The sequence below is a fragment of the Hippocampus bargibanti genome, linkage group LG06, assembly GCF_051943395.1.
Source record: "Hippocampus bargibanti isolate YZ-2025 linkage group LG06, ASM5194339v1, whole genome shotgun sequence".
Classification (NCBI taxonomy): Eukaryota; Metazoa; Chordata; class Actinopteri; order Syngnathiformes; family Syngnathidae; genus Hippocampus; species Hippocampus bargibanti.
The window spans coordinates 24,846,194-24,871,113 of record NC_142739.1 but is presented as its reverse complement, the minus strand read 5'-3'; the positions used below and the strand labels follow the sequence as shown (position 1 = coordinate 24,871,113).

Genomic DNA, 24,920 nt, shown 5'->3' with positions numbered 1-24,920 from the left:
TTGAGTTTTCGGACCACATAAACATTCAATGCAGCGTAAGAAACCTTAGACTTTCTTCTTTCATCAGAAAAAAATGAGATAATTCCTAAATTATCTGGGTCTGGAGTTATCTGAGCTTTAAATGGGAGCGGCTGTACAAAAGGCAAATGCTGCCCTCTGGTGGGAGGGAAAAACATTGTCAGAGGTCTGACCGAAGCTTTAAACACACCTCCCACAAGAAAATCCTAAACCCGAACAAATTCATGAAGGCGCTCCATGTCATCCTTTTCAATTCCCAAATAAATTTGTGAATGGCAGTAAATGAGTTAAAATGTATTTGGTACAAATTTTATCACATCTTTATGAATTAAACAATTTAACCAAATCCTTATTTAAGAACAGTTTTCAATTTCTAATGGCATTGTTAATACGTAAACTACGAGAGTGGCCGAGAATAACCTTGCTACAAAATCCTACCCTCAGTTGTTATATGGAAATACGTAACATGTTTGCAGTTTCCGTGCCAAAGCCTTTTTTCACATGGTTTGGCCCATCTCTGCTGTGTTATGTGATAAAGACAAAGTGCAGCCGCCAGATCTACAGTTACAGCTGCCAATCTTTATATCATCTCTGTATGAAAGACACTAATCAATTGGTGCCCAAACGGCAGCCATTTTATTGCGGGGAACATCTGCTCGGTCTCTGTGTCAAAGAAGCTAAATGGGAGATTTCAAACGAACCAAGCTTCCATTTTCGCAGAGTCTCCGTGTGAATGAGGCTCGGGCCGGACAGACTGACAGAGTGAGTCAGTGGAGTGGAGAAAGGATCACAAAGCAAAAGAAGTTCCTGGGGAATGTTCCTTCATTGTGTCTGACAGGAAAGCTGGGATCAACACAAGGCAACAAAAGCCCTCACCTGGAAAATGACGCCGCACGTAAACATCCAAGGAGCTATTCTGGGAACACTCAAGACATATTTTATTGTGACAAGTCACTTGTAAGCTTTGAATAGTGGCCAGAAATTTAGCTAACCTATCAAAGCCATGCTAGCTAGGCCACAAGGTTTTAAACCATCGACCAGTGGCAAAGCTGACCTTGACATTTCCTCAATTTTATTGTTGTGGAAAACAACTGTGAGCCAAGCAAAATTTGTTTGCTTGAATTCATTCACTGCCATTCATAAATTTATTCGGGAATTGAAAATATGATGTAGAGCGCCATTCCAGAATTTGTTTTGGGTACCGATGAAGCGCTGGCCATGGCCTCTGGCAGTGTTTTTCCATTCCACAAGGGGGCAGCATTTATTTTTTTCCATGTTCGCGCTTTTTTTTCTAGCTTCAGCAGTTGTTAAAGCGCTATACAGTATAAATCAATATGTATGGATTGGATTGTAGTTTGGACAGCCGCCTTCATTTCAAGCGCATATAACTCCAGGCCGAAATAATTTAGGAATTAACTCTTTCTTTTTCGATGAAAGAAGAGAATCTAAGGTTTCCTACGCTGCATTGGGTGTTTATGTAGTCCGAAAAGTCAATATTCTGTGGGTCCTGGAATTCCAGTGACAATGACAAAAACCCTGGCACTGGCATGGATACATTTTTGCACATTTGTCAGGGAAGAAATTAATAAAGTGGAAAATATGACTTTCTTGTGAGAGATTTTTTTGTTGAAAATGTACTCTCATAAAACGATGTTCGAACTGAATGAAGGATTGGATGCGCCTTTATTTGTCTGACAGTGGAGAAATTTGCAAGACATTTTCAACCTCAAGCGAGATCACGTGACACCCTTGACCCAAAGACTGTTGTTTGAATGCAAGGGTGACTTCACTTCCCACTTTAGAGAGACTTGGTAGGGGTGAGTGAGAAAGGGAGAGAAAAGAGAAAGAGAGAGAGAGTGAGAGAGAAAGAAAGAGAGAGCAACAGAGAGAAAAAAGAGAGAGAGAGGGAGCAAGAGAAAGATGGAGAAATAGACAGAGAGAGATAGAGAGAGCAACAGAGAGAAAAAAAGAGAGAGAGAGAGAGAGAAAGATGGAGAAATAGACAGAGTGATAGAGAGAGCAACAGAGAGAGGGAAACACACAGAGAGAGAGAGAGAATGAGAAAGAGAGAAAGAGAGAACAAGAGAGAAAGAGATGGAGAGTTAGGATGAAAGAGAGAGAGAAAGAGAGCAAGATAGAGAGGGAAAGAGAGAGCGAGAGGAAAAAAGAGAGGAAAAAAGAGAGAGAGGGAGAGAAAGATCTAGGAAGAGACAGCGAGACAGAGAGAGAGAGAGAGAGAGAGAGGAAAAAAGAGAGGAAAAAAGAGAGAGAGAGCAACAGAGAGAGGGAAAAAGAGAGCGAAAGAGAAAGCGAGAGATAGAGAGAGAAAGATTGAGAGAGAGAGAAAGAGTGAGAGAGCGAGAGAAAGACATGTAGAAAGAGAGAGAGACAGAGCATGAGAGAGAGAAAGCGAGTTAGAGAGAGAGAGAGAGAGAGAGAGAGAGAGAGAGAGAGAGAGAGAGAGAGAGAGAGAGAGAGAGAGAGAGAGAGAGAGAGAGAGAGAGAGAGAGAGAGAGAGAGAGAGAGAGACAAAGGGAGAGAGAGATCGAGGTCGCTCGCTCTCCCCATCCGGTTTCGAGTGTGCGAACAAGCTAAGCAAAAAAAAAAAAAAAAAAAAAAAAAAAAAAAAAAAAAACAACCAGCACTACAATGGTTTGCGCCATCAAGCCAACGCACCTCGGCGCCAATTGAAGGCCGCTAATAATTCAACAACAAAACAAAAAAAAATCAACCGACGAAAAAAAAAAGACTCGTTCAATGAACAAGCCGCTTCAAATATGGACTGCACCATTAAGGTAAGAAATCGATTTTACCACAAAGTCTTCTTTCCACCCGACACCGCGAGTAAGAAAGCCCCCCCCCCCCCACACACTGCACTCTTTTCCTTCTTGTACAAAATTTCCTCTTCCTTCCCGTTCGTGGTTGTTATGTCGGCTTCTTGAAATAACACAAGTAGAACCACCAACGTCGCCGTCATTTTTCGTTCCTTCTCTTTCACACGGACGCAAAAACCAAACCGAACAAATCAAAATCAACCCCCCCTCCCTCCACGCCCGAAACCCCCGTTTTACGCTTCTTTGCCTTCGCGCGCTTATTTCTTCGATCAAATTATGATTATTTTTTTTGGTTGCATCACGTCGAACCGGGACCACGACACCACACGACAAACCGCGATACAGCGAGAACTCGTCAAATGTTGCTAGAGCAATGGAGCGGCAGGTGTCCCTCAAGGCATCGCGGATGGGCCATACGTGTGCCAAAACCGGTATTTTACTTCTTTTTATCATCTTAATTGTTTTTAAAAAATCATGCTATTTATTGTAATGCGTATTTGATTGTGATGAAACGTGGGATTAATTTAAAAAAATGATATCGAATTGACATCGACACTACGAAAAGACGTTGGATTGATATCGACACTACGAAAAGACGTTCGATTTCCAAAACCCTTCTATAAAACGACACTTAAAATCACTATTTCACTTTTTGTTGTATAGGTGGGGGGTGACAGAAAAGAGTTTAGATGTGGACAGATCGAGGAAGTCATTTTTTAAAGATATTTTCATTTTTTTCTTTAAAAAGGGCGTCTCGCCGGATGCACTAACTGTGACTTAATATGAATACGAATATGAGTTAAAAGAACGATCTTTTAATTCTTATGGGTGTTCATGTTGGGATGGGGTCGAAGGGGGGGGGTGTCAAATGCACATTCTTTCATACACAATGGCTAAGTTTTCTCTTGAGTCGATCGTGTGTGTGTGTGTGTGTGTGTGTGTGTGTGTGTGTGTGTGTGTGTGTGTGTGTGTGTGTGTGTGTGTGTGTGTGTGTGTGTGTGTGTGTGTGTGTGTGTGTGTGTTTGCTGGGGTTTATTTTAAGTCTAATTTATAGCTGCAAAAAAACGGGAGCACTCGTCAGGTGTCGTTATCTCAACTCTGCAGGCTTCCTGTTCTCAAACCTCAGACTTTCCGCTCGTTTCCGGTTGCCTGGACTGTAGAGACACGCTAAAGTTGCAAACGTTATTGAAAAAAAAAAAAAACGGATGAAGTTTATCCTGCAAAAAGAAAAAAAATAAGTTTAAGGACTGGAGAGATGTTTCAGGGTTTGCAAACTACCCAAAAAGGGTAGTTTGCAAAATCAGCTCAAGTTGACTTTTACTTCTGCTTTTTTCCCCCCTTTTTTGTAGGCCTCAGACATGCTCACAATCTTTGCACATTTTTTTTCGTCAGAGGACTCATACTGAAAAAACAAAAAAAGCATCAGGTCTGTGTAAGCTCTCAGTCGTACTGGAGTGGTCCATCGATGAAAAGGTTTCTTCAGCCGTCATCTGTACTATTTTTTTGAAGGTGTCGGACGTTTCGCTTCTTATCCAAGAAACTTCGTCAGCAAACTAAAGTCTTACTGGTAGTTTAGGTCCTATATACCAGTAAGACTTTAGTTTGTTGACGAAGTTTCTTGGATAAGAAGAGAGAGAGATGGAGATGGATAAGAAGCGAAAACGTCCTACACCTTCAAAGAAGTACAGATGACGGCTGAAGAAACCTTTTCATCAATGAAAAAAAGTATGCTACGATTGCTACTTTTCGAACCACAAAAAGGATGTGGAGTTTGTTTTAAAAATACTCAGCTGCATTTGAAGTTGAAGGATTCGAGCATTCTGAACAATTTGGTTCCAAAAACGTGTTTTAAACAAATGTTCTCCTTTATTTAATAGGAAAAAATGTTTAATACTGTTTTGGGAAGGAAATAAATCATACGCTATGACATCATTATTTTTACAATATTAAAATTATTATAAGTATAATGGGGTTTTTGTTCTCTTCATTTTCTGGCATTTTTTGCCCCCCCTCACCAAAAAAAAATCCGACATTTGCATTTATTCTTGTTTCGCTAAGAAAAGTTCAATTATGACTTTTCTGTGAGAATACAACCGAATTTTGTCTAATTAAATAACCACCCCCCAAAAAAATTTGTACAAATATTTTGTATAAAAATACAAAAATACAAAAAAAGAAGACAAAAAAATTGGATTTTTCACACACAACTGGAAGAATACAAGCGAATTTTGTCTGTTAAATACCCCCCCCAAAAAAAAGCTGTAAAATATTTTGTATAAAAAAATAAAGAAAAAATCAAATGAAAAAAGAAAAGAAAAAAATTGATTTTCACACGCAAATGGAAGAACACAAGTGAAGTTTGTCTCATTAAATAAGCCTCTCCAACCTCTGAAGATGGAGGACACTGATTCGCTGGTGACCCCTTGAAGGGAAAAGCCGAAAAGAAAAGAAGAAATAAGCTCCTCCCCAAAAAGAGTTGTATAAATAATTGCACACGCAACTGGAAGAATACAGCCGATTTTTTTTCTCATTAAATAACCCCTCCCCCCAAAAAAAGTTGTAAAAATATTTTGTATCAAAAAATAAATAAAACACTAAATTGAAAAAAAGAACGAAATGGATTTTCACATGTAACTGGTAGAATACAACGTAATTTTTCAATTTTTTTTCCGCAAATATCAAATAAACAACCTTTGACAACCTTTGACAAATATTTTGTATCTAAAAAAAAAAACAAGAAAAAATGTTCCACAAACCATCTTTGCATTTAAAAAAAAATCTATTGAGGTACACTTGTTATTATTGTAAAATTACAACAAAAAAGTTTTGGGAAATTAAATTTGCGTATATTTCAAAATTTAGCAATAAAAAAATAGATATACTCAAAATATAAACTAAAATTTTCTCCTGCATGAAGTTTCATAAAATTAAACATTTTTGAATTAGATATGACGTGTATTTATAAAAACCTAAGGTGACTTGTATCCTTTCAAAAACAGTTTTTTCTCCTATAATGCAGGCGTCGGAAACCTATGGCTCGCGAGCCATATATGGCTCTTTTGATGATTGCATATGGCTCGCCGATAAAACTAAATACATATTCTCGCTTTTTCGCCGTTCATTTCCTGTTGGGGCTGCAGTTGGCAGAAAGCGCAATTTTGAGTGGATAACACTGACCTAGGTTGGCGGAAAGCACTATTTTTATTGCATGATACTGGCCGTCATGTTGAAACAGGTAAACGCCCGTTTAAAGGACAACCGACACCACTTTTTTGTTTCCTAACTGACATCAGAAAAACGTTTTATAGCATCTAAAATACCTCAAACACGCAGGATGATATTTTTCGTCAAATGCAAAACACCAATAAAAATGACTTAAAGTGTGCTGAAACTGCAAAAATTGAAACCGGAAGTGGCCAGTTTCAGAAGGTCCCGCCCCCTTGTTCGTGACACCACACTTTTTTCAGTGTGGATTAATTCAGATGTAGCACTATTGAAGGCCTAGCGATGAAATCCATGGCCCGCCACTGTTTTCCATGGAAACAGGCCCTGAACAAAGCCTGCTTTGGAATAAGCTTTCATACGTAGTCTTTTTCGACAAATTCTTATGTCCAGAAGTGAAAGAGTACCCTAAAAATAGTGCCAAACTACCTGCGAGGCAACTTATCGTTAAAGGACAACCGACACCATTTTTTTGTTTCCTAACTGACATCAGAAAAACGTTTTATAGCATCTAAAATACCCAAACACGTAGGCTGACATTTTTAGTCAAATGCAAAACACCAATAAAAAGTGTCCCAAAACTATTTCAAAATGACCTCGGGATGGCGAGTTTCAGAAGGTCCCGCCCCCTTGTTCGTGACATCACGCCAGGACGTCTTGCCTTGTACTATAATCAAAACAATGGCTTCAGATACGGAGAACATGCTTTCTTGTTACTCATCCAGTTATGAATAGGATTCAAATAGTTCTGAAGAGGAAAGCACAAATGTTTGCAATCGATTAAAGAAGTCCTTTCGTATCATTTTGAGGCGTCTGGACTACAATGTAGCGATCAGAAGATGCACAAGATGGCGTCCAAGCTCCGTTGGAAATGGGCTGATTTGTCTGCTGGGAATTTGTGTCACTAGTTTCAAATAGTAGTCTTGGTGCAACACACGATTCACCAATGCGTTATTTATGTTTTTCCTTCTAATTTCGCCATCAACACGGATCAACACGAAGTTTTCAGACCAAACAAAGTACCGCAAAATGCATTGACGTGATGAAAGGACAGCTACAGTGTGTCCTTTCTCGGTCAGGGGCGTTCCTTCCGTGACGTAACGTCAGGACTTGTCACCAACTCAAAAACAAGTTTTAATCACCGTTTTGTTTGCTACTTTGGGCCTTTTTGTTCTGATGACTGTTGTTTGAAATTTTGTTCCTGCTGATTTTATATAAGACAATTTGTCAAATACACCATGCTGCTCTATCCTGCTTGGTTTTTTTGGGGTACACTACTATTAAATTATATGTTTTACACCTTCTGTAGAAATCTTATTTTAGGGAAATTTTGACCCCCAACAAAAGATCATGGAAGAAAGGGAAATGCTGCCCATATGTGGAAGGTAAAAAAAAAATCATTGCCAGACGTCTCTGTCAGCGCTTTATCGGCACCCTAGCATGAAAAACCAAAACCAGAGCAATTTCGGGAATGGCGCTCTATGTCATATTTTCAATTCCGGAATAAATTTCGGGAATCGCAGCTAATGAGTTAAGAACTAAATCGAAACTCACGATGGAGAAAAATTCCAAACTCTGATAACCAAAGTGTACCACTGCACTTTTAATTTGGTAGTCGGGCCTTCAGCCTTTGCAACGCTTCAGTTTTGGGCAAGACGATGTGACGCAATGCGTATAGCTGCTGACTTGTGTGGAAATTGCTGCTCTTACAACAACAAGACACAACACTTGTTGGAGATTTTCAAGGCTTAAAAAAGTACATTATAAAAAAGGTGGCACCAGTTTTCTGCTCGGTCTGTAGGAGGCCGGTACGTTAGCGGTGGTTTAGTCAAGCATCTGCTTGTGATTCACGGGAGAGTAACGGGGAGGCCGACTGCTGTCGTTACTCTTAAAGGACAACCGACGCCTCCGGACAAGTTGTGTCCATAATTTGTAAAATCACTTCAAATGACTTCTACTGAGCGCATTTTACAAAGCTTCCACCGCATATAGCGATGTTTTACGTTTTAAGACTAGCACTGAATATTCAGGAAGTCTTGTTTTTGAGTTGATGACGATGCCTGACGTGACGTCACTAAAGGAACGCCCCTGACCGAGAAAGCAACACACAATGCATTTTGGGTACTTTGTTTGGTCTGAAAACTTCGTGTTGATCCATGTTGATGGCGAAATTAGAAGGAAAACACATAAATAATGCGATAGTGAATCGTTGTGTGTTGCACCAAGACTACTATTTGATATTAGTTGACACAAATTCCCAGCAAACAAATCAGCCCATTTCCAACGAAGCTTGGGCGCCATCGTGTGCATTTTCTGGGCGCTACATTGGAGTCCTGACGCCTCAAAATGATACGGAAGGACTTCTTTAATCGATTGCAAACATTTATGCTTTCCTCTTCAGAACTATTTGAATCCTATTCATAACTGGATGAGTAACAAGAACGCATCTTCGCCGAATCTGAATGCATTGTTTTGATGCGGGAGCAAGACAAGACGTCCTGACGTGACATCACGAACAAGGGGGCGGGACATTCTGAAATTCACCATCCCGAGGTCATTTTGACTTAGTTTTGGGACACTTTAAGTCATTTTTATTGGTGTTTTGTATTTGACGAAAAATATCAGCTTGTGTGTTTTGGGTATTTTAGATATATAACTAGCTATAAAACATTTTTCTGATGCCAGTTAGGAAACAAAAAAATTGTGTCGGTTGTCCTTTAACAATGAGTTGCCTCGCAGGTAGTTTGGCACTATTTTTAGGGTACTCTTTCACTTCTGCACAAAAGAATTTGTCTAAAAAGACTACGTATGAAAGCTTATTCCAAAGCAGGCTTTGTTCAGGGCCTGTTTCCATAGAAAACAGTGGCGGGCCATGGATTTCATCGCTAGGCCTTCAGTAGTGCTACATCTGAATTAATCCACACTGAAAAAAGTGTGGTGTGGTTTACTGCAAGTCCACTGGAGGGTACCATTAGCTAGGAAATAACTGACCGACCTATCTTAAATTTTTTTTCTTGAAAAGTTCGTGTTGAAAATGGCTTTAACAGTAAATCCCCAACCAAGTCCATTTCGTCCCCTTCTTCAGCCATTGTGGGTTGACAAAACTGCTATTAAATCAACACAACAATATATTTTCGGATCTTCTTTTATCAGAAAAAAAGTTAATTCCTAAATTATATGGGTTTGGAGTTATGAGTTTGAAATGAGGGCAGATGTCCAAAATACAGTAAAGTCTCGTTATATCGATATTCAAGGGAGTCCGAAAAAATATCGATATAACCGGGACTATCGATATATCCGACCCTGTTTGCATGTAATTTTCTCCGTGCGTGCATAGAAATAGTATCGATATAACCGGGACTATCGATATATCCGATATCGATATAACGAGACTTTACTGTACAATACATATACAATACATACATATTGGTTTATTTAGCGCTTTCACAACAGCTGAAGCTGGAACAAAGCACTGACATTGAAAAAAGGCAAATGCTGCCCACTCGTGGAAGAGGAAACAACATTGCTAGAGGTGTGACCAGCGTTTTATCGGCACCCCCCGCAAGCAAAATCGAAATTCGAACAAATTCGGGAATGCCACTCCACGTCATGCTTTTCAATTCCCGAATGAATTCGGAAATGGCAGTGAATGAGTTCAATGTCGTCAACGAAAGTGTTCTACCGGAAACAAATTCCTTGTGTGTCCTACATACTTGGCAATAAAGATGATGATTCTGATTCTGAAAGGCGGTAGCCGCTCGCTAGCTCATGAGCTAATAGGCTAACCTCGAAGAAATTCCCGTACATTTGAGCTATTAAAATATCTGTTAAATGACTGTTGGCTAAATATCACAAGGCCATTGCTCGGCTTTCGGTGCCGCGAAAAGCGGTGTTACGGAGTAGCTAGCACCCAAGCTAGCAGGCTAACAGCTAACCTAGTCATAATAAGTAAGTAGAAACTGCAATACCCTTTTGTGATTGCCACAAAAGAAGTCAGTAGTAGTCGTCTGAACAAATCTACAAAATGAGCAAAATCAAAAACAAGAATATTTTGGCTGTTTTAACGACCTTGCCTCTCTCATACCACCACCACCACCCTTGACCAACGGGGGTGTTTTGCAGATTTTAAATGACCCACATCTTTTCAACTTCCTCTCTATGGGCCTGTGCCAAAAGGTTCTGCTGCACATGGCGGCCAGGTTTCCTGTCAGTTGCTGAAAAAGCACATCGCTGACGTACGAGAGCCAAAAGACAATGCTCGACTCCTCTAAACAAACACGCTTCTCAGGCTCCGGACGTCGTCGGAGTTGCTGTGGTCTCTGCGCAAAACGTAGCGACGTATCGTGTCATCTTAAGTTTTGGCAGAAGAGCTGAAGGAGCTTAAATCTTTGTCGGACCACACCCACTCTTGCTGTAAACCCAACCCAAATGAGAATTTGCTTTGACTGCGGTAAAAGACGATTGATGGTTTTTGAAGATGTGTCATCTCACACTTGAACAGTTGCATTGACACCTTTTCAGATCGTTTCCTTCGTTGGAATTCATTAAAAAATATAATTTTCTGAATTGCTAATATTGTGGCGTTTGTGGCATCTCTTTAAAGGACAACCGACACCTCCGGACAAGTTGCGTCCATAATTTGTAAAATCACTTCAAATGACTTCTAGTGAGCGTATTTTACAAAGATTGCACCGCATACAGCTATATTTCACATTTTAAGACTCGTGCTGAATATTGATGAAGTTTTGTGTTCGAGTTGATGACGATGCGCTAAGTGACGTCACGGAAGGAATGCCCCTGACCGAGAAAGTCACACACAATGCATATTTGGTACTTTTTTTCGTCTGAAAACACTGTGTTGATCGCGAAATTAGAAAGAAAACTACATACATAACGCGATGGTGAATCGTTGTGTGTCGCAGCCAATTGCGGTAACACGCATAAAGAAGGTGTAAGTTTACACATATTCCCAGTGGACAAATCCGCCCATTTCCAACAGAGCTTGTGCGCCATCTTGGGCACTTTCTGTGCGCTACATTGGAGTCCATCATATCATTCATAACTGGATGAGTAACAAGAAAGCATCTTCTCCGAATCTGAACTGAAGCCATTGTTTTGATTCTGGAGCGAGGCAGTTTGTTAAGGAGTATGTATCCTGGTGTCACGTCACAAATAAGGGGGCGGGACATTCTGAATCTGCCCCGTTCCAAGCTAATTTTTTGGCAGACACTTTAAGTCATTTTATTGGTGTTTTGCATTTGACTAAAAATATCAGCCTGTGTATTTTGGCTATTTTAGATGCTATAAAACGTTTTTCTGATGTCAGTTGGAAAACAAAAAAATGGTGTCAGTTGTCCTTTAACTCATTCACTGACAGACGATGTGCAAAAATATGTCCACTCCAGTGCCAGGGTTTTTGTCATTCTCACCCAAATTGCAGGACCCAAAGAATTTGGAGTTTTACGACGACAAACATTCAATGCAGCGTTATTTTGACTCTCTTCTTTATTTCAAATACAGTAAAGTCTCGTTATATCGATATTCAAGGGAGTCCGAAAAAATATCAATATAACCGGGACTATCGATATATCCGACCCTGTTTGCATGTAATTTTCTCCATGCATGCATAGAAATAGTATCGATATAACCGGGACTATCGATATATCCGATATCGATATAACAAGACTTTACTGTATAACATCAAATTTACTTTTTACACTTGTACTATGTATAGTTCTTTTTCTGAAACGGTTTTTCTGAAAATTTTGCAGTTATACATTTCTGTCTTCCGATATTTCTAATTATGCATACAATACCTCCTTTTTTTTAACCCCTCCCCCCTTTCAATTTTTCTGTTGTAGATTGTAAATTTCCCATTTTTGGACCATAAAAGGCTTTCTGATTCTACTTTCAGCAGAAAAAAAGAGTTAATTCCTAAGTTATATGGGTCTGGAGTCATCTACGCTTGAAATGGGGGTGTCTGTACAAAAGGCAATTGCCAGAGGCTATGGCCAGCGCTTTATTGGCGCCCAAACAAAACCCAAACAAATTAGGGGATGGCGCTCGATGTCACATTTTCAATTCCTGAATAAATTCTGGAATGGCAGTAAATTAATTAAATTCATATTTTGCTTGGATAACAGTTTTTTAAACAATAAAATTGAGGAAATGTCAAGAAAAAAACTAAGCCCAAACAAATTGGGTAATGGTGCTCCACGTCATATTTTGAATTCCCGAATAAATTCGAGAATGGCAGTGAATGAGTTAACATGATCTTTTAACCAAACATATATACTATAAATTTCAATTTTATTAAAATTATTTTACTATGATAATAATAATAATAATAATAATAATAATAATAAATTTCATTTATAAGCACCTTTCAAAACTCTCAAGGACACTTTACAGACACAGGATATTTTTTCTGCGGGTGAGCAGCGGCGGCCCCACGCGCCAGCGTTCACTCAACCTGGAAGTAACTCAAATAGATAGAAAGCAAGCTATCTGGCTAATAGATAGCTAATAAGTTGATGGATGTATCGATATACATGCCGTTGCATGGTTTTGCACATATAACAATTAGACGCACAAAGTATTTAAAAGTATGAATGACTCTCTGTGTCAAGTACTGCATTTACAATGGTTTGTTGGCTTGCACAGCAATGTAAGAAGACGCACCCATTTCCCATAATGCTCTGTGTATTTCTTTTGATTGTTTTACTCATTAATGGCTGATTATTAGCTGTTATTTACAACCTTTATTGTGATTCTTAGCAAAACTAACGTTTTTTTTCCCTGGTGGACGCCGCCTATCCTATAGTGGAAATTGGTCGCGTAGTTGTGGCGCTAACAGCATTATTCAAATGAGCATCAAAACAATCATTAGGATAATCAGGAAATGTGTTAAAATAGCCACTGACTCAGTGGCCGTGTTGCACAGGAAGCGCTGTCTGTGGTGAGCGAGGACCAGCCCATATACGAGCCGCCCTACACTGCCGCCATGCACATGAAAACGGAGATGACGTCGCCGGGCGGATTCAAGCAAAGCCCAGAGCCTATCGAGCCCGATTGGCCGGCCACCGCTGGACAGAAGAGGAGCGAGCACGTTAATGGAACCAAGTGAGTCAGGGTGGGGCCATGGGGAGGAGTGTGGAGGGTTGAGGGGGTCGACAGGGAGCCAGAGTGGGAGGGGGGGCGTTGTCACAGTCGGGGATTTTTCCATAGACTAAAATATTCCTTGATACTGTTCCAAATACATCGCACTTGTGGGCAGAATTTGGGAGTTTGGTTTTAAATTTGACATTTCTGACAAGGCACAAAAATAGTGGGGGGGAGGGGTCTCCTATTTTATTTTTTTAAACTGAAGCTAATGTGAATAAAATCAAAATATTATAGAAAACCATTTGACTTGAGTGTTATAATGGGGAAATAATTGGTCATGGGTACGATGTATGATTATCACGAGAAAGATCAGTTATGGATTGATGATTAATCAAACATAAAATGTTTAATTTTATTTTAATTTTAATAATTGTTTTTAAGTATGACATTGGACTATAGATGAACTAGTAACACTTTTGATACAGGGCACAATGAAAAAAAAAACATATATGCAGGTATTATCCGACTTTCGACCCAGTTCCGTTCCGACCAAACGGTCGTAAGTCAAAACGGTCATAAGTCGAAATATATTCAAAATGTTGAATAGACACTAGGGTCTGGAGTTCGTGGTCGTAAGTACGGGTGGTCGTAAGTCGAGCCGGTCGTAAATCGGAGGTTACCTGTATATGATAATATAGATATTATCATTTACAGTAAAGTCTCGTTATATCGATACCGGATATATCGATAGTCCCGGTTATATCGATACTATTTCTATGCACGCACTGAGAAAATTACATGCAAACAGGGTCGGATATATCGATAGTCCCGGTTATATCGATATTTTTTCGGACTCCCTTGAATATCGATATAACGAGACTTTACTGTATATAAAATAGAGAGCGATAGTGATAGAGATAGCTAGTTACCTAGCTAGCTAGTAGCTAGTTAGTTGGTTAGTTAGTTAGCTAGTTAGCTAACTAACTATCTAGCGAGTTAGCTAACTAGCTAGCTAAATAACTATCTAGCGAGTTAGCTAACTAACTATCTAGCCAGCTAACTATCTAGCTAGATAATTAGTGACATTACTAGCTAGTTAGCTAGTTAGCGAGCTGGTCCATTGGTTAGCTAGCTACATCATTAGTTAGTTGGTTAGTTAGTTAACTAGCTAGATAATTAGCTAGATAGCTAGATAAATAGCTAGATAGCTAAATAGCTAGATAATTAGATAGCTAGATATCTCATACACAGTTGGCAATGTCACCCCATATGTTGTAGCCACGAGTCCCCTGTGGATTGCAGCGTCACCAAGCGCTCCCGGCACATGAGCAACGACGGCGTTCCGATGGCCTATCAGCCCTCGTACCCGGAACCCCGCCTCAGCCCGCCGAACGTCACCCCTCCCAGCATTCCCAACACGGAGGAGAAGCGGGTCATCGTACCGGCAGGTGAGCAGATCAGCTGCAGACTCAGACCCTCCCTCAGCAAAAAGTGTGGTGAAATAGGAAAAAGTTTTGATTTAACTGATTTTGGGCTGTCTTTTTCTTTGTTTGTTTTTTTTCAAATCAGTAAAAAACTGAACTGCAACCACCTTATGCAAACCATTTTTATTTGCCCTTTTGGAAAGGCTTAAAAAATGCAAAGATGGTTGGGTGAATATTTGTTGATTTTTTTGGGGGAGATACAAAATATTTTTCAAACTGTTTAGGGTGTTTATTTGATGTTTGCGACACAAAATTCAGTTGTACAGTTGCGTGTGAAAATCTTTTTTTTTTTTCTTTGATTATTCAATGTTTTATTTATTTATTTTTATATAAAATATTTTTAAAACTTTTTGGGGCAGGTTGTTTAATAAGACAAATTTTAGTTGTTTTCATCCAGTTGCGCGTGAAAATCAACATATTTATTTCCTCTTTTAATTTAATTATTCATTATTTTCTTTAAACAAAATATTTTTACAACCTTGAGAGGTTTGAAAGGCGCTTAGAAATTAAATTTATTATTATTATTATTAATATTACTATTTAACGAGAAAAAAATTGGTTGTATTCTTCCAGTTGAATGTGAAATCTAAATTCTGATTTTCTTTTTTTTATTGAATTTATGCTTTATTTTTTTGATACAAAATATATTTACAACTTTTTTTGGGGGGTAGTTATGTAATGAGAAAAAAATGTGGTTGTATTCTTGAATTTGCTTGTTTACTCAAAGTCAATTTACTGCCACTTCTTAAAATGCTGTCATTTTTAGGTGATTGACTGAGCTCATTCATCAATGCATTTTTTATTTATTTATTAATTTATTTTTGGGAAGTAACTCGTGAATTGGACCTCAACAGTCTACGCCAGGCTGGTCGATAGCGAGTGGTTCAATGAGTCAGTCATACTTTTTTTTCCATTTATTTAATGTCGCTAAGAAATCAGATGAGACTCACCGAGGCGTCGCTCGTTGCGTCATAATACATGGATATTGCTTCACGGCGGCATTCGTGTGAACAATTTGGAACAACTAAAAGACGTGTGAAGACGGCGTCCGCATCACACGATTACGGGCAACTCAAAGGTGCGCTCATTGTTTTGCTACTGGAAATGACTCCCCCCCCCCCTTCCTGCGGTGACACATTTTGGATTGGACATGGTCAATTTATCATAAAATTGAATGTGACGCCAATTTCAGTCATAAAATCAAACTACGGTGAGGTATTTGTGCAGCAATTGTGACTGTGCGCATATAACTATATTTGGAAAACTTTTATATATTTATATATTATATTTGAAAAACATTTTTTCATTAATTGTCCGGTGTGCCTTATATATGGAAAAAGTTTGAAAACACACCATTCCTTGGGGGCCTTATCCACCGGAAAATACTGTATACAGTGATACCTCGGTTTACGAACACCTTAGTTTACGAACTTTTCGGTTTATGAACGTTACATTTATGAAAATTTTACCTTGGCATACAAACTTTTTTCATATACGGACCTGCCTCAATGAGTGATGTGTCGTTCGTGAACGAGCCCGTTCTTCTAACAACAAAATGGCAGCCGACTGTTTTTGTCCTCTATTCCCCGCCCCGTCTTCGGTTAAAGCCACGTGATTGGTCAAGAACGCAGCAGTGAGGGGGGTAGTTTAAACATTAAAGAGACAGGCAGACGACAGTGAGAGATTTTCAACAAAATTATCAACCAGGCTAAACAGAACACAATTGATGAGGAACTAGATACAATTATCACAGAGAAAGCACCTACAAGATCATTCCTCAAGATGGTGAAAGAAGAAGGTTACCTTCCTCATCAAGTGTTTAATGCTGATGAAACCGACCACTCCATTCCATCAAGCCATCAACGACCATCAAAAAGGTAAATAAAACGACTATTATATAGTACAGTTTATTTCTTTAATTATAATACCATAGCACATTTATTATACATAAAATAAAGTATATTTTGTGTAGTTTTAAGGCTTAGAAAATTAGAGAGTATAAAAGTATGTTTTATGGGACCTGGGAACGGATTATTTTCATTTTAATGGTTTCCCATGGGAAATTAATTTTTGGGAGACACACTTTTCGCTTCCACACTCTGTCTGGGAACCAATTAAGTTCGTAAGCCAAGGTATCACTGTATATGGTTGGCAGTGACCATATTGAATACAGTTTACTAACATAGATTGTGAAAATTAAGAATGAATCTTTTGGGAGGGGTGGGGATGGTTAGCGTTTCTGCCGATTACTGCCCAGCTGTGGTCTCAATTATTACTCCACTTCCTTCAACAAAAATGAATTCTAGACAAAAGCTCCTCTCTGAACAATGTTGCCCATTGACAGTCGACACTACATTAACCCTCTATTATGTCCGCTTGACTATCATCCCTGTGTCAGATCCCGAAGTGTGGACACAGGACCACGTGCGTCAGTGGCTGGACTGGGCCATCAAAGAGTACGTCCTGGAGGAAGTGGACGTCATGCTCTTCCAAGCGCTGGACGGCAAGGCCCTGTGCAAGTTGACCAAAGAGGACATGATGCACCTCACATCCGCCTACAACGCTGACATCCTGCTCTCGCATCTCAATTACCTCCGGCAGAGTAAGGCCACACCCTTTCCTCGCTCAGGCTATTTTTAAGTCGTACTAGCTAATATATTCATGCCCCCTTCAGACCCCCCAAAAAGTATGATAATGATTAGACTGTCACCAAGTAATACTCTTGTTATGCCTCAGTTTCTTCAAGACAATTCCAATAAAGAACTATTATTATCAGACCGGACAAAACATTCATAGTCTTGGTCTTTCCGGCAGGTAGTCCCACTTTCTCGTACGCTACGACGACCTCCACCAACACACCGCCACCGCCGCCGCCGCCGCCACCGCAACCTCGACTTCAGGTCAAAGCTGGTGAGACTCTTCTATTTGTTATCAACGTTTTGGATAAAGGACGTAACGACAGGTTCGAAAAAGGCATAAGAACTCATTATTGAGTTTCTTCACTGACAATGAAAATGTTCATTGGATGTTTCGTTCCATGGTTTGCTCAAACTGGGTTGGCGGTCCATAAAATCAGAGCAAATCAACCTGAAAATGTACTTTAAGCGGAGTTCATCTTTTCTGATTTCTAGTAGCATATTGTTAGCCTTGATGTCATCTTGACAGTGACTGATCTCCAATGGTTTGGAACATATTCGGGCCTGTACATGGAAAACACGTCTCAACTTACAAACTTATCTAGTTGTTCCAGAACCAATTAATGTCATAAGTACCACTGGTACCATTCATGGCAATACAAGACAATACATATTGATTGATATATCACTTTAACAACAGCTGAAGCTCTAACAAAGCGCTTAACATGGACAACTATCATATACAGGAAATAAAGCAGTCACAAAGATAGTAGAAAGCAGCACAGAGTAAAACTAAGATCAAGTCTGAATCATGCCCGTTCAAATGCCAAAGAATACACGCGAGTTTTGAGGCGGGTTTTAAAGATGGGACCAAATGTTCAGTGGCACGGAGTGGGGCCAGCAACTGACAAGGCTCGATCCCATCTGAGCCTCCTGAGGTGCAGGGAATGTGTGTAGGGGTGGATGAGCTCAGAGAGGTAAAGAGGAGTGATGCCATTTAAAGATTTGAAAACAAATAAGATCTTGAAATGAACTTTAACATGTGTAGGGAGCCAGGGAAGGGATGCCAGAGTAGAAGTTATGCTCCCTCTTACGAGTACCAGTCAAGAGACGAGCAGCGGTATTCTGAACCAGCTGGAGACGCTTCATGGGGGATTGGCAGACTCCAAAGTAAAGCGCATTACAGTAATCGAGCAGAGATGTGACAAAGGCATGAATTACTGCATCAAGGAGCTCATGAGAAAGGAGAGGTTTTATTTCAGCCAAATACGTAAGATGAAAGAAGATGGATTTAACAACAGAAGCAATTTGTCCATTAAGCAATGACATGACAGCTAGAACTTAGCGTTCTCCAACTGTCGTTACCCAAATCAAAGTCACACGCTGAACAAATGGCGACCTTCCGAGGTTACGCCGCATTGTCCAACGAGGAGTCTTCATCTATAATGTCACGTCCATTCTCAGCTTAACTTCCAAATTCTTTGCTTATCGCAAACAAACAAGAGATCGGGAGTGCGCTGAGGTTCAAGAAACAATGCGCTGAAAGTTCAGAGGTGTGTTGCATAGTTTCGCGAGTCAAAAGAGGTTCTTTGGCACAACACTGGCCTCAACCGATGAATCCCAAACTCAACAGACCGTTTCAGTCAGGAAGCAGCTGCAATGGCACAGGAAGTAGGGGGTAGTGGGTTCGCGGTAGGGGGCCATAGGTCGCACTGCGGGGACACGACTCACAATCTGCTAGAGACAGAGGGGGCCGAAACAAAAGAAAACTCGCCCAAGAAACTACGGGGTCATCTCCAGACTTACTGACTTCTTATCGTCTCGGTCGCCCATTTACGGATTTCCTTCCCGCTTGAAGCTTCAATGGCCACTTCAAAAAGATTTTGCTGATGTTTTACAATCACGCGTATCATCCGCCGTACTCATCAGTCTCATTGTCTTGTTCTGCGCAGAAAGCAGTTTTGATGAGGTTAGCCGCAGGAACAGCTGGACCACAAACACCATGACCGTGGTGCCTAAAGGTAAGAAACTAAATCCGGGTCGAATGTATGGACATGATTCATTTTAAGGTGTCAACACGCCTAATGTCGTCCCTTCTTGCTAGGTTCCAGCATGGAGCACCAACACAGCAGAGTGACAGAACCGGTATCAAGAATCGGCCAAGGTGTGATTAATCAAAAACACGACCAAAATAAAATAAGACAACATAAAATAAAATACAATCAAATAAGATACAATAAAATAAAATAAAGGAGGCCTGGTAGTCGAGTGGTTAGCACGCCGACTTCACAGTGCAGAGGTCGTCAGTTCAAGACCCAATCCTGCCTCCCTATTTGGAGTTTGCATGTTCTCCCCGGGCCCATGTGGGTTTTCTCCAGGTAGTCCGGTTTCCTCCCACATTGCAAAAAACATGCATGGCAGGCTGATTGAACACTCCAAATTGTCCCTAGTTGTGAGTGTGAGAGCGAATTGTTGTTTGTCTCTGTGTGCTTTGCGATTGGCTGGCAACCAATCCAGGGTGTCCTGTGCCTAGTGCCCGAAGACGGCTGAGATAGGCTCCAGCGACCCTAATAAGGATAAAGCGTTCTGGGAAATGGATGGATGAAAATAAATAAAAAATAAAATACGACTGTACAAAATACAAAATGGGTGCAGCTAATGCTAATTTAGCTATGAAGGTATCTGCCCATAATCGGACACCACAGCAATGGCATCAGAACAATGGCGAAAAAGAAATAGAGGAGGAGTATGAAGGCATTTAAATAGCTGAAGTGAACCGTTTTGTGCTTGTTCGACTGAAAATCAAAACTATATGATTTTTGTTGTGGTTTAACTTTAACATAATAATAATAATAATGTCCCCCACCTCGTGCTCGAAGACAGCTGGGATTGGCTCTAGCATCCCCCCCCCCCGTGACCCTAATGAGGAATAATTGGTACGGAAAATGGATGGATAATAATAATGACAATAATAATAATAATAATAATAATAATAATAATAATAATAATGACAATAATAATAATAATAATAAATTATAAATAGAACATAAACAATTATACAAAATACACAATTATAAATAGAAACAAGAGAAAGAGCTACACAGAAAATGCGATTTCAAATAGGTGGGTTTTGAGATGGGATTTGAAGGTGAAAGAGAATCGATGTTACGAATGTTGTGAGGAAGTGAGTTCCAGAGTTTGGGGGCAGAGCAGCTGTAAGCTCTGTCCCCATCATGCTGAGACGGGCAGGGGGGTCACTCAGAGGTGGAGGGAGGAAGAGGTTCTGAGGGAACGAGAGGGAATAGAAATTTGAAGAAGGTCAGATAGGTATGGGGGGCAAGGTTATGGATAGCTTTAAATGTATAAAGAAGAATTTTAAAGTTGATTCTATATTTGACCGGGAGCCAGTGGAGCTCTTTGTTTGAGGAAGTTATGGGTAAACCAGGATTTAATTTCAGAGAGGCAGAGTGAAAGGGAAGAAGGTGAAGGGAAGATCACAAATTAAAATTTCTCAAGAATATTTACGAGGTTAAAACCTGACACAAAATTCGGACTGTGAATTTGTACTGACTGTAAAACAGTGACTTAAAAAAATCAAAGCTGTGCACTGCTTAATTTCCTGTTCTGACTCTTGACAGACCCGTATCAGACATTAGGCCCCATTAGCAGCCGGCTAGCAAACCCAGGTAAGGAGACTTTCAGATTTTCACTGAATGAAGTCAACAAAAATGGGTGAAGCAAATGAGGCCTTTCCACTGTTGGCAACAAAGACGCAAACAGAAAAAAAGGGAGAGCCTGGCATACAAGTGATAGGCGGAGGCGACGTCTGTGATCGTTTGCCTTGCTGTTTTCCTCACAGAAGGCCAAGGCGTCCGCTCGTCCAAGAACCGAACAGGCAGGCAAAGTTCGTACAAGCTGCCTGACCTCAGCGCCCAAAGGCCTGTGGGTAGGTCACTGTCCAGAAATATATAATCACTTTACTAAGTCACACAGTGAAAAGGTCCCATTTGTTGACTCCTAATTTGTGTTGAAATATTTTTACTTGTGGCCTTATTTTTCTTGAGCTTGATTTGTATCCTTTTTTTTTTACGGGTGTGGTATTTATTGGTTAATTTCAACAGTAACATACTTGTGACGGCAGACATGTCACGAGAGGGAAGTTAGTTCACTTTGTCAAAAATCGTAAAAACGGAGCCCTTTAACTCATTCACTGCCATTCAAAACGTTATTAGGGATTTGAAAAGATGACGTAGAGTGCCATTCCCGAATTTGTTCAGGTTTTGTTTTTTCCTGCTTGGGTGCCGATAAAGCGCTGGCCAAGGCCTCTGGCAATGTTTTTTTCTTTTCCACAAGGGGGCAGTCAAAGTCAAAGTCAGCTTTATTGTGAAATATGCTAATATACATGACATACAGCACAGATGAAATTACTGTCCTCTCTGACCCAGCGTGCAAGGCACTTATAATGACTTTGACAAACATAATAAACACGAAAATAGTAATTTGTCGGTAGAGAGCGGAGCCATTGCGTGTTCACGTGCCACCATGTTGGGAAAAAGAATAAGTCTAAGTAATAAAGTAAGTAAGAAATATGTATTTCCCTTCTTTTCATGTTAGCGCTTTGTTCCAGAATCAGCTGTTGTTAAACCGCTATATAAACCAATAGGTATGTATTGCATTGTATTTTGGACAGCCACCCTCATTTCAAGCTCATATAACTCCAGACCTATATACGTAACTTCGGAATGTACTCTTTTTTTTCTGATGAAATAAGAGAGTCTAAAGTTTCCAACATTGTAATCAATGTTCATGTAGTCCGAAAACTTTCTGCGGGTGAGCACTGGCCACAAATGCATGCGTTCACTCAACCCGGAAGTAACTCAAATAGATAGAAATCTAGCTAGCTAGCTAATAGATACAGTAATAATAATACATTTCATTCATAAGCGCCTTTGAAAACACTCAAGGACACTTTACAGTCACAGGATATATTTTCTGTGGGTGAGCAGTGGCAGCCACATGCGCATGCGTTCACTCAACCCGGAAGTAACTCAAATAGATAGAAAGCTAGCTAGCTAGAAAGCTAATAGATACAGTAATAATAATAACAAACTACCTCTGGATAGGTTCGGGCCAGATCCAGCTGTGGCAGTTCCTGTTGGAGCTGTTGTCAGACAGCAACAACGCCAACATCATCACCTGGGAGGGCACCAATGGCGAATTCAAAATGACCGACCCAGACGAGGTGGCCAAACGTTGGGGCGAGCGCAAGAGTAAACCCAACATGAACTACGACAAGCTGAGCCGCGCCCTGCGCTACTACTACGACAAAAACATCATGACCAAAGTGCACGGCAAGCGCTACGCCTATAAGTTTGACTTCCAGGGGATTTCGCAGACGCACCAGAGCCACCAGGCAGCCGACGGTAGCGGCGGCATGGTGAAATACCAGACAGAGATGTCCTACGTGCAGCCTTATCACAGCCACCAACCTAAAATGAACTTCATGACGGGTCACCCGCCGCCCATGCCTGTTTCACCTGGGAACTTTTTCAGCCCGCCATCCACATATTGGAACTCCCCCAGTAGCCCCATCTACCCAGGTGGGGCCATGAACAGACATCCGGCCACCCATTCCCACCTGAGCTCATATTACTGAGTAAAAAAACCGCCAAAGGAGCAATATTTTTTCTCTTTTCTTCAACAAAAACAGCATTATCATGAAGTTAGGATGGAAAAAAAGAGACAAACGGATGGTTGTATACTCGTCGTGGGATATTATGAATATACTGATGACATGCTGTATTTACTGTATTCAGTTTTTATAGAACCAAGTTTCTCTTCCCCTTGTACGGCGGACAGAAAAAGTCTACACACCCATTCAAACTATGCAACAGTCATTTAAAAACTTTTGACATAAGAGTCAGAAAATACCTTCCACTATCTTAAGTGCTTTCAATTAACTCATTCACTGCCATTCCTGAACCTATTTTGAAATTGAAAATATGACGTAGAGCGCCATTCCCGAATTTGTTCGGGTTTTGGTTTTTCTTGCCGGGTGCGATAAAGCGCTGCCAATGCTTTTTCCCTTCCACAAGGGGGCATCATTCCCCCTTTTTCATGTTAGTGCTTTGTTCCAGCTTCAGCTTCAGGCTATATGAACCAATATGTATGTATTGCATTGTATTTTGTTCATCCGCGCCCATTTCAAGCTCATATAACTCCAGACTCATTGAATTTAGGAATTACCTCTTTTTTCTGATGAAAGAAGAGAGTCTAAAGTTTCTTACACTGCATTGAATGTTTATGTAGTCCTAAATTTTTATATTCTGTGCATCCTGGAATTTGAGTGACAATGACAAAAACCCTGGCACTGGAGTAGACGCATTTTTGCACTTGTCTGGCAGGGAATGAGTTAACACAAAATTAATTTTAGCTGTTCTAGTTTGATTTCTCTGACTTTTCCTGTCCTTTAAAGGACAACCGACACCATTTTTTTTGTGTTCCTAACTGACATCAGAAAAACGTTTTATCGCATCGAAAATGCCCAAAACACACAGGCTGATATTTTTAGTCAAATGCAAAACACAAATAAAAATGACTTAAAGTGTCCCAAAACTGCCACAAAATGCACTTGGAAATGACGAGATTCAGAATGTCCCGCCCCCTTGTTCGTGACATCACGCCAGTATACTCCTCCACGAAATGCCTTGCTCCAGCATCAAAACAATGGCTTCAGAGAGTTCAGATTCGGAGAAGATGCTTTCTTGTTACTCATCCAGTTATGAATATGATTCAAATAGTTCTGAAGAGGAAAGCATAAATGTTTGGCAATCGATTAAATAAGTTCTTCCGTCTCATTTTGAGGCATCTGGATTCCAATGCAGCGCCCAGAAAAAGCACAAGATGGCGCCCAATGTCTGTTGGAAATGGCCTGATTTGTCTACTGGGAATTTGTGTCAACTAGTATCAAATAGTAGTCTTGGTGCAACACACAACGATTCACCATTGCGTTATTTATGGTTTATTTATGTTTTTTCCTTCTAATTTCGCCATCAACACGGATCAACACGAAGTTTTCAGACCAAACTAAGTACCCAAAATGCATTGTGTGTCGCTTTCTCAGCCAGGGGCATTCCAGACGTGACGTCACGTCAGACATCATCATCAACTCAAAAACAAGACTTCCTGAATATTCAGCATGAGTCTTAAAACGTAAAATATAGCTAGATGCCGTGGAATCTTTGTAAAATACGCTCAGTAGAAGTCATTTGAAGTGATTTTACAAATTATGGAAACAACTTGTCAGGAGGTGTCGGTTGTCCTTTAAGTGGAGATCACAAATGGAACAAAAGCTTGCAAATTATTTATCTCAATGTAATTTTGTTTTCCTCAATAAGAAAAAAAAATGGGTAATTGAAAAGCGGTGTGTAGACTTTTTTATAAACCACCGCAAGTACCTGGTTTGGCGGAACGTTTTTTTTTCTTTGTAATCGAAAGAAACTTTACTTTAAAGACGTTTGTAAAGGAAATTGTACAGAATATTCCGTCATGTAGCAAGGCGACATTTACTCATGTTAATAAATATTTCTTGTAGCTAAGAACGGGACGCCTGTGATTGCGAC

At 40.1% G+C, this 24,920-nt stretch overlaps 1 protein-coding gene across 6 annotated transcripts; it reads left to right on the top strand.

The window, feature by feature from the left end:
- Nucleotides 1–2,630: 2,630 nt before the first annotated feature.
- On the top strand, nt 2,631–24,918 carry fli1rs (Fli-1 proto-oncogene, ETS transcription factor-related sequence). Of its 6 annotated transcripts, none has more exons than XM_088998885.1 (10): nt 2,631–2,813; nt 13,018–13,196; nt 14,457–14,626; nt 17,061–17,264; nt 17,477–17,572; nt 19,251–19,319; nt 19,403–19,462; nt 20,937–20,984; nt 21,158–21,244; nt 22,422–24,917. In XM_088998885.1, exons 1-10 carry the CDS (start codon nt 2,796–2,798, stop codon nt 22,952–22,954), a joined length of 1,464 nt encoding a protein of 487 aa, XP_088855011.1. In that variant the 5' UTR covers nt 2,631–2,795; the 3' UTR covers nt 22,955–24,917. The 6 variants fall into 6 exon arrangements, with proteins under 6 accessions (XP_088855011.1, XP_088855013.1, XP_088855010.1 ...); XM_088998887.1 differs by having other exon boundaries at nt 2,637–2,813; nt 12,990–13,196; XM_088998884.1 differs by lacking the exon at nt 2,631–2,813 and adding an exon at nt 2,851–3,283 and having other exon boundaries at nt 14,481–14,626; nt 22,422–24,918.
- Nucleotides 24,919–24,920: the final 2 nt, after the last annotated feature.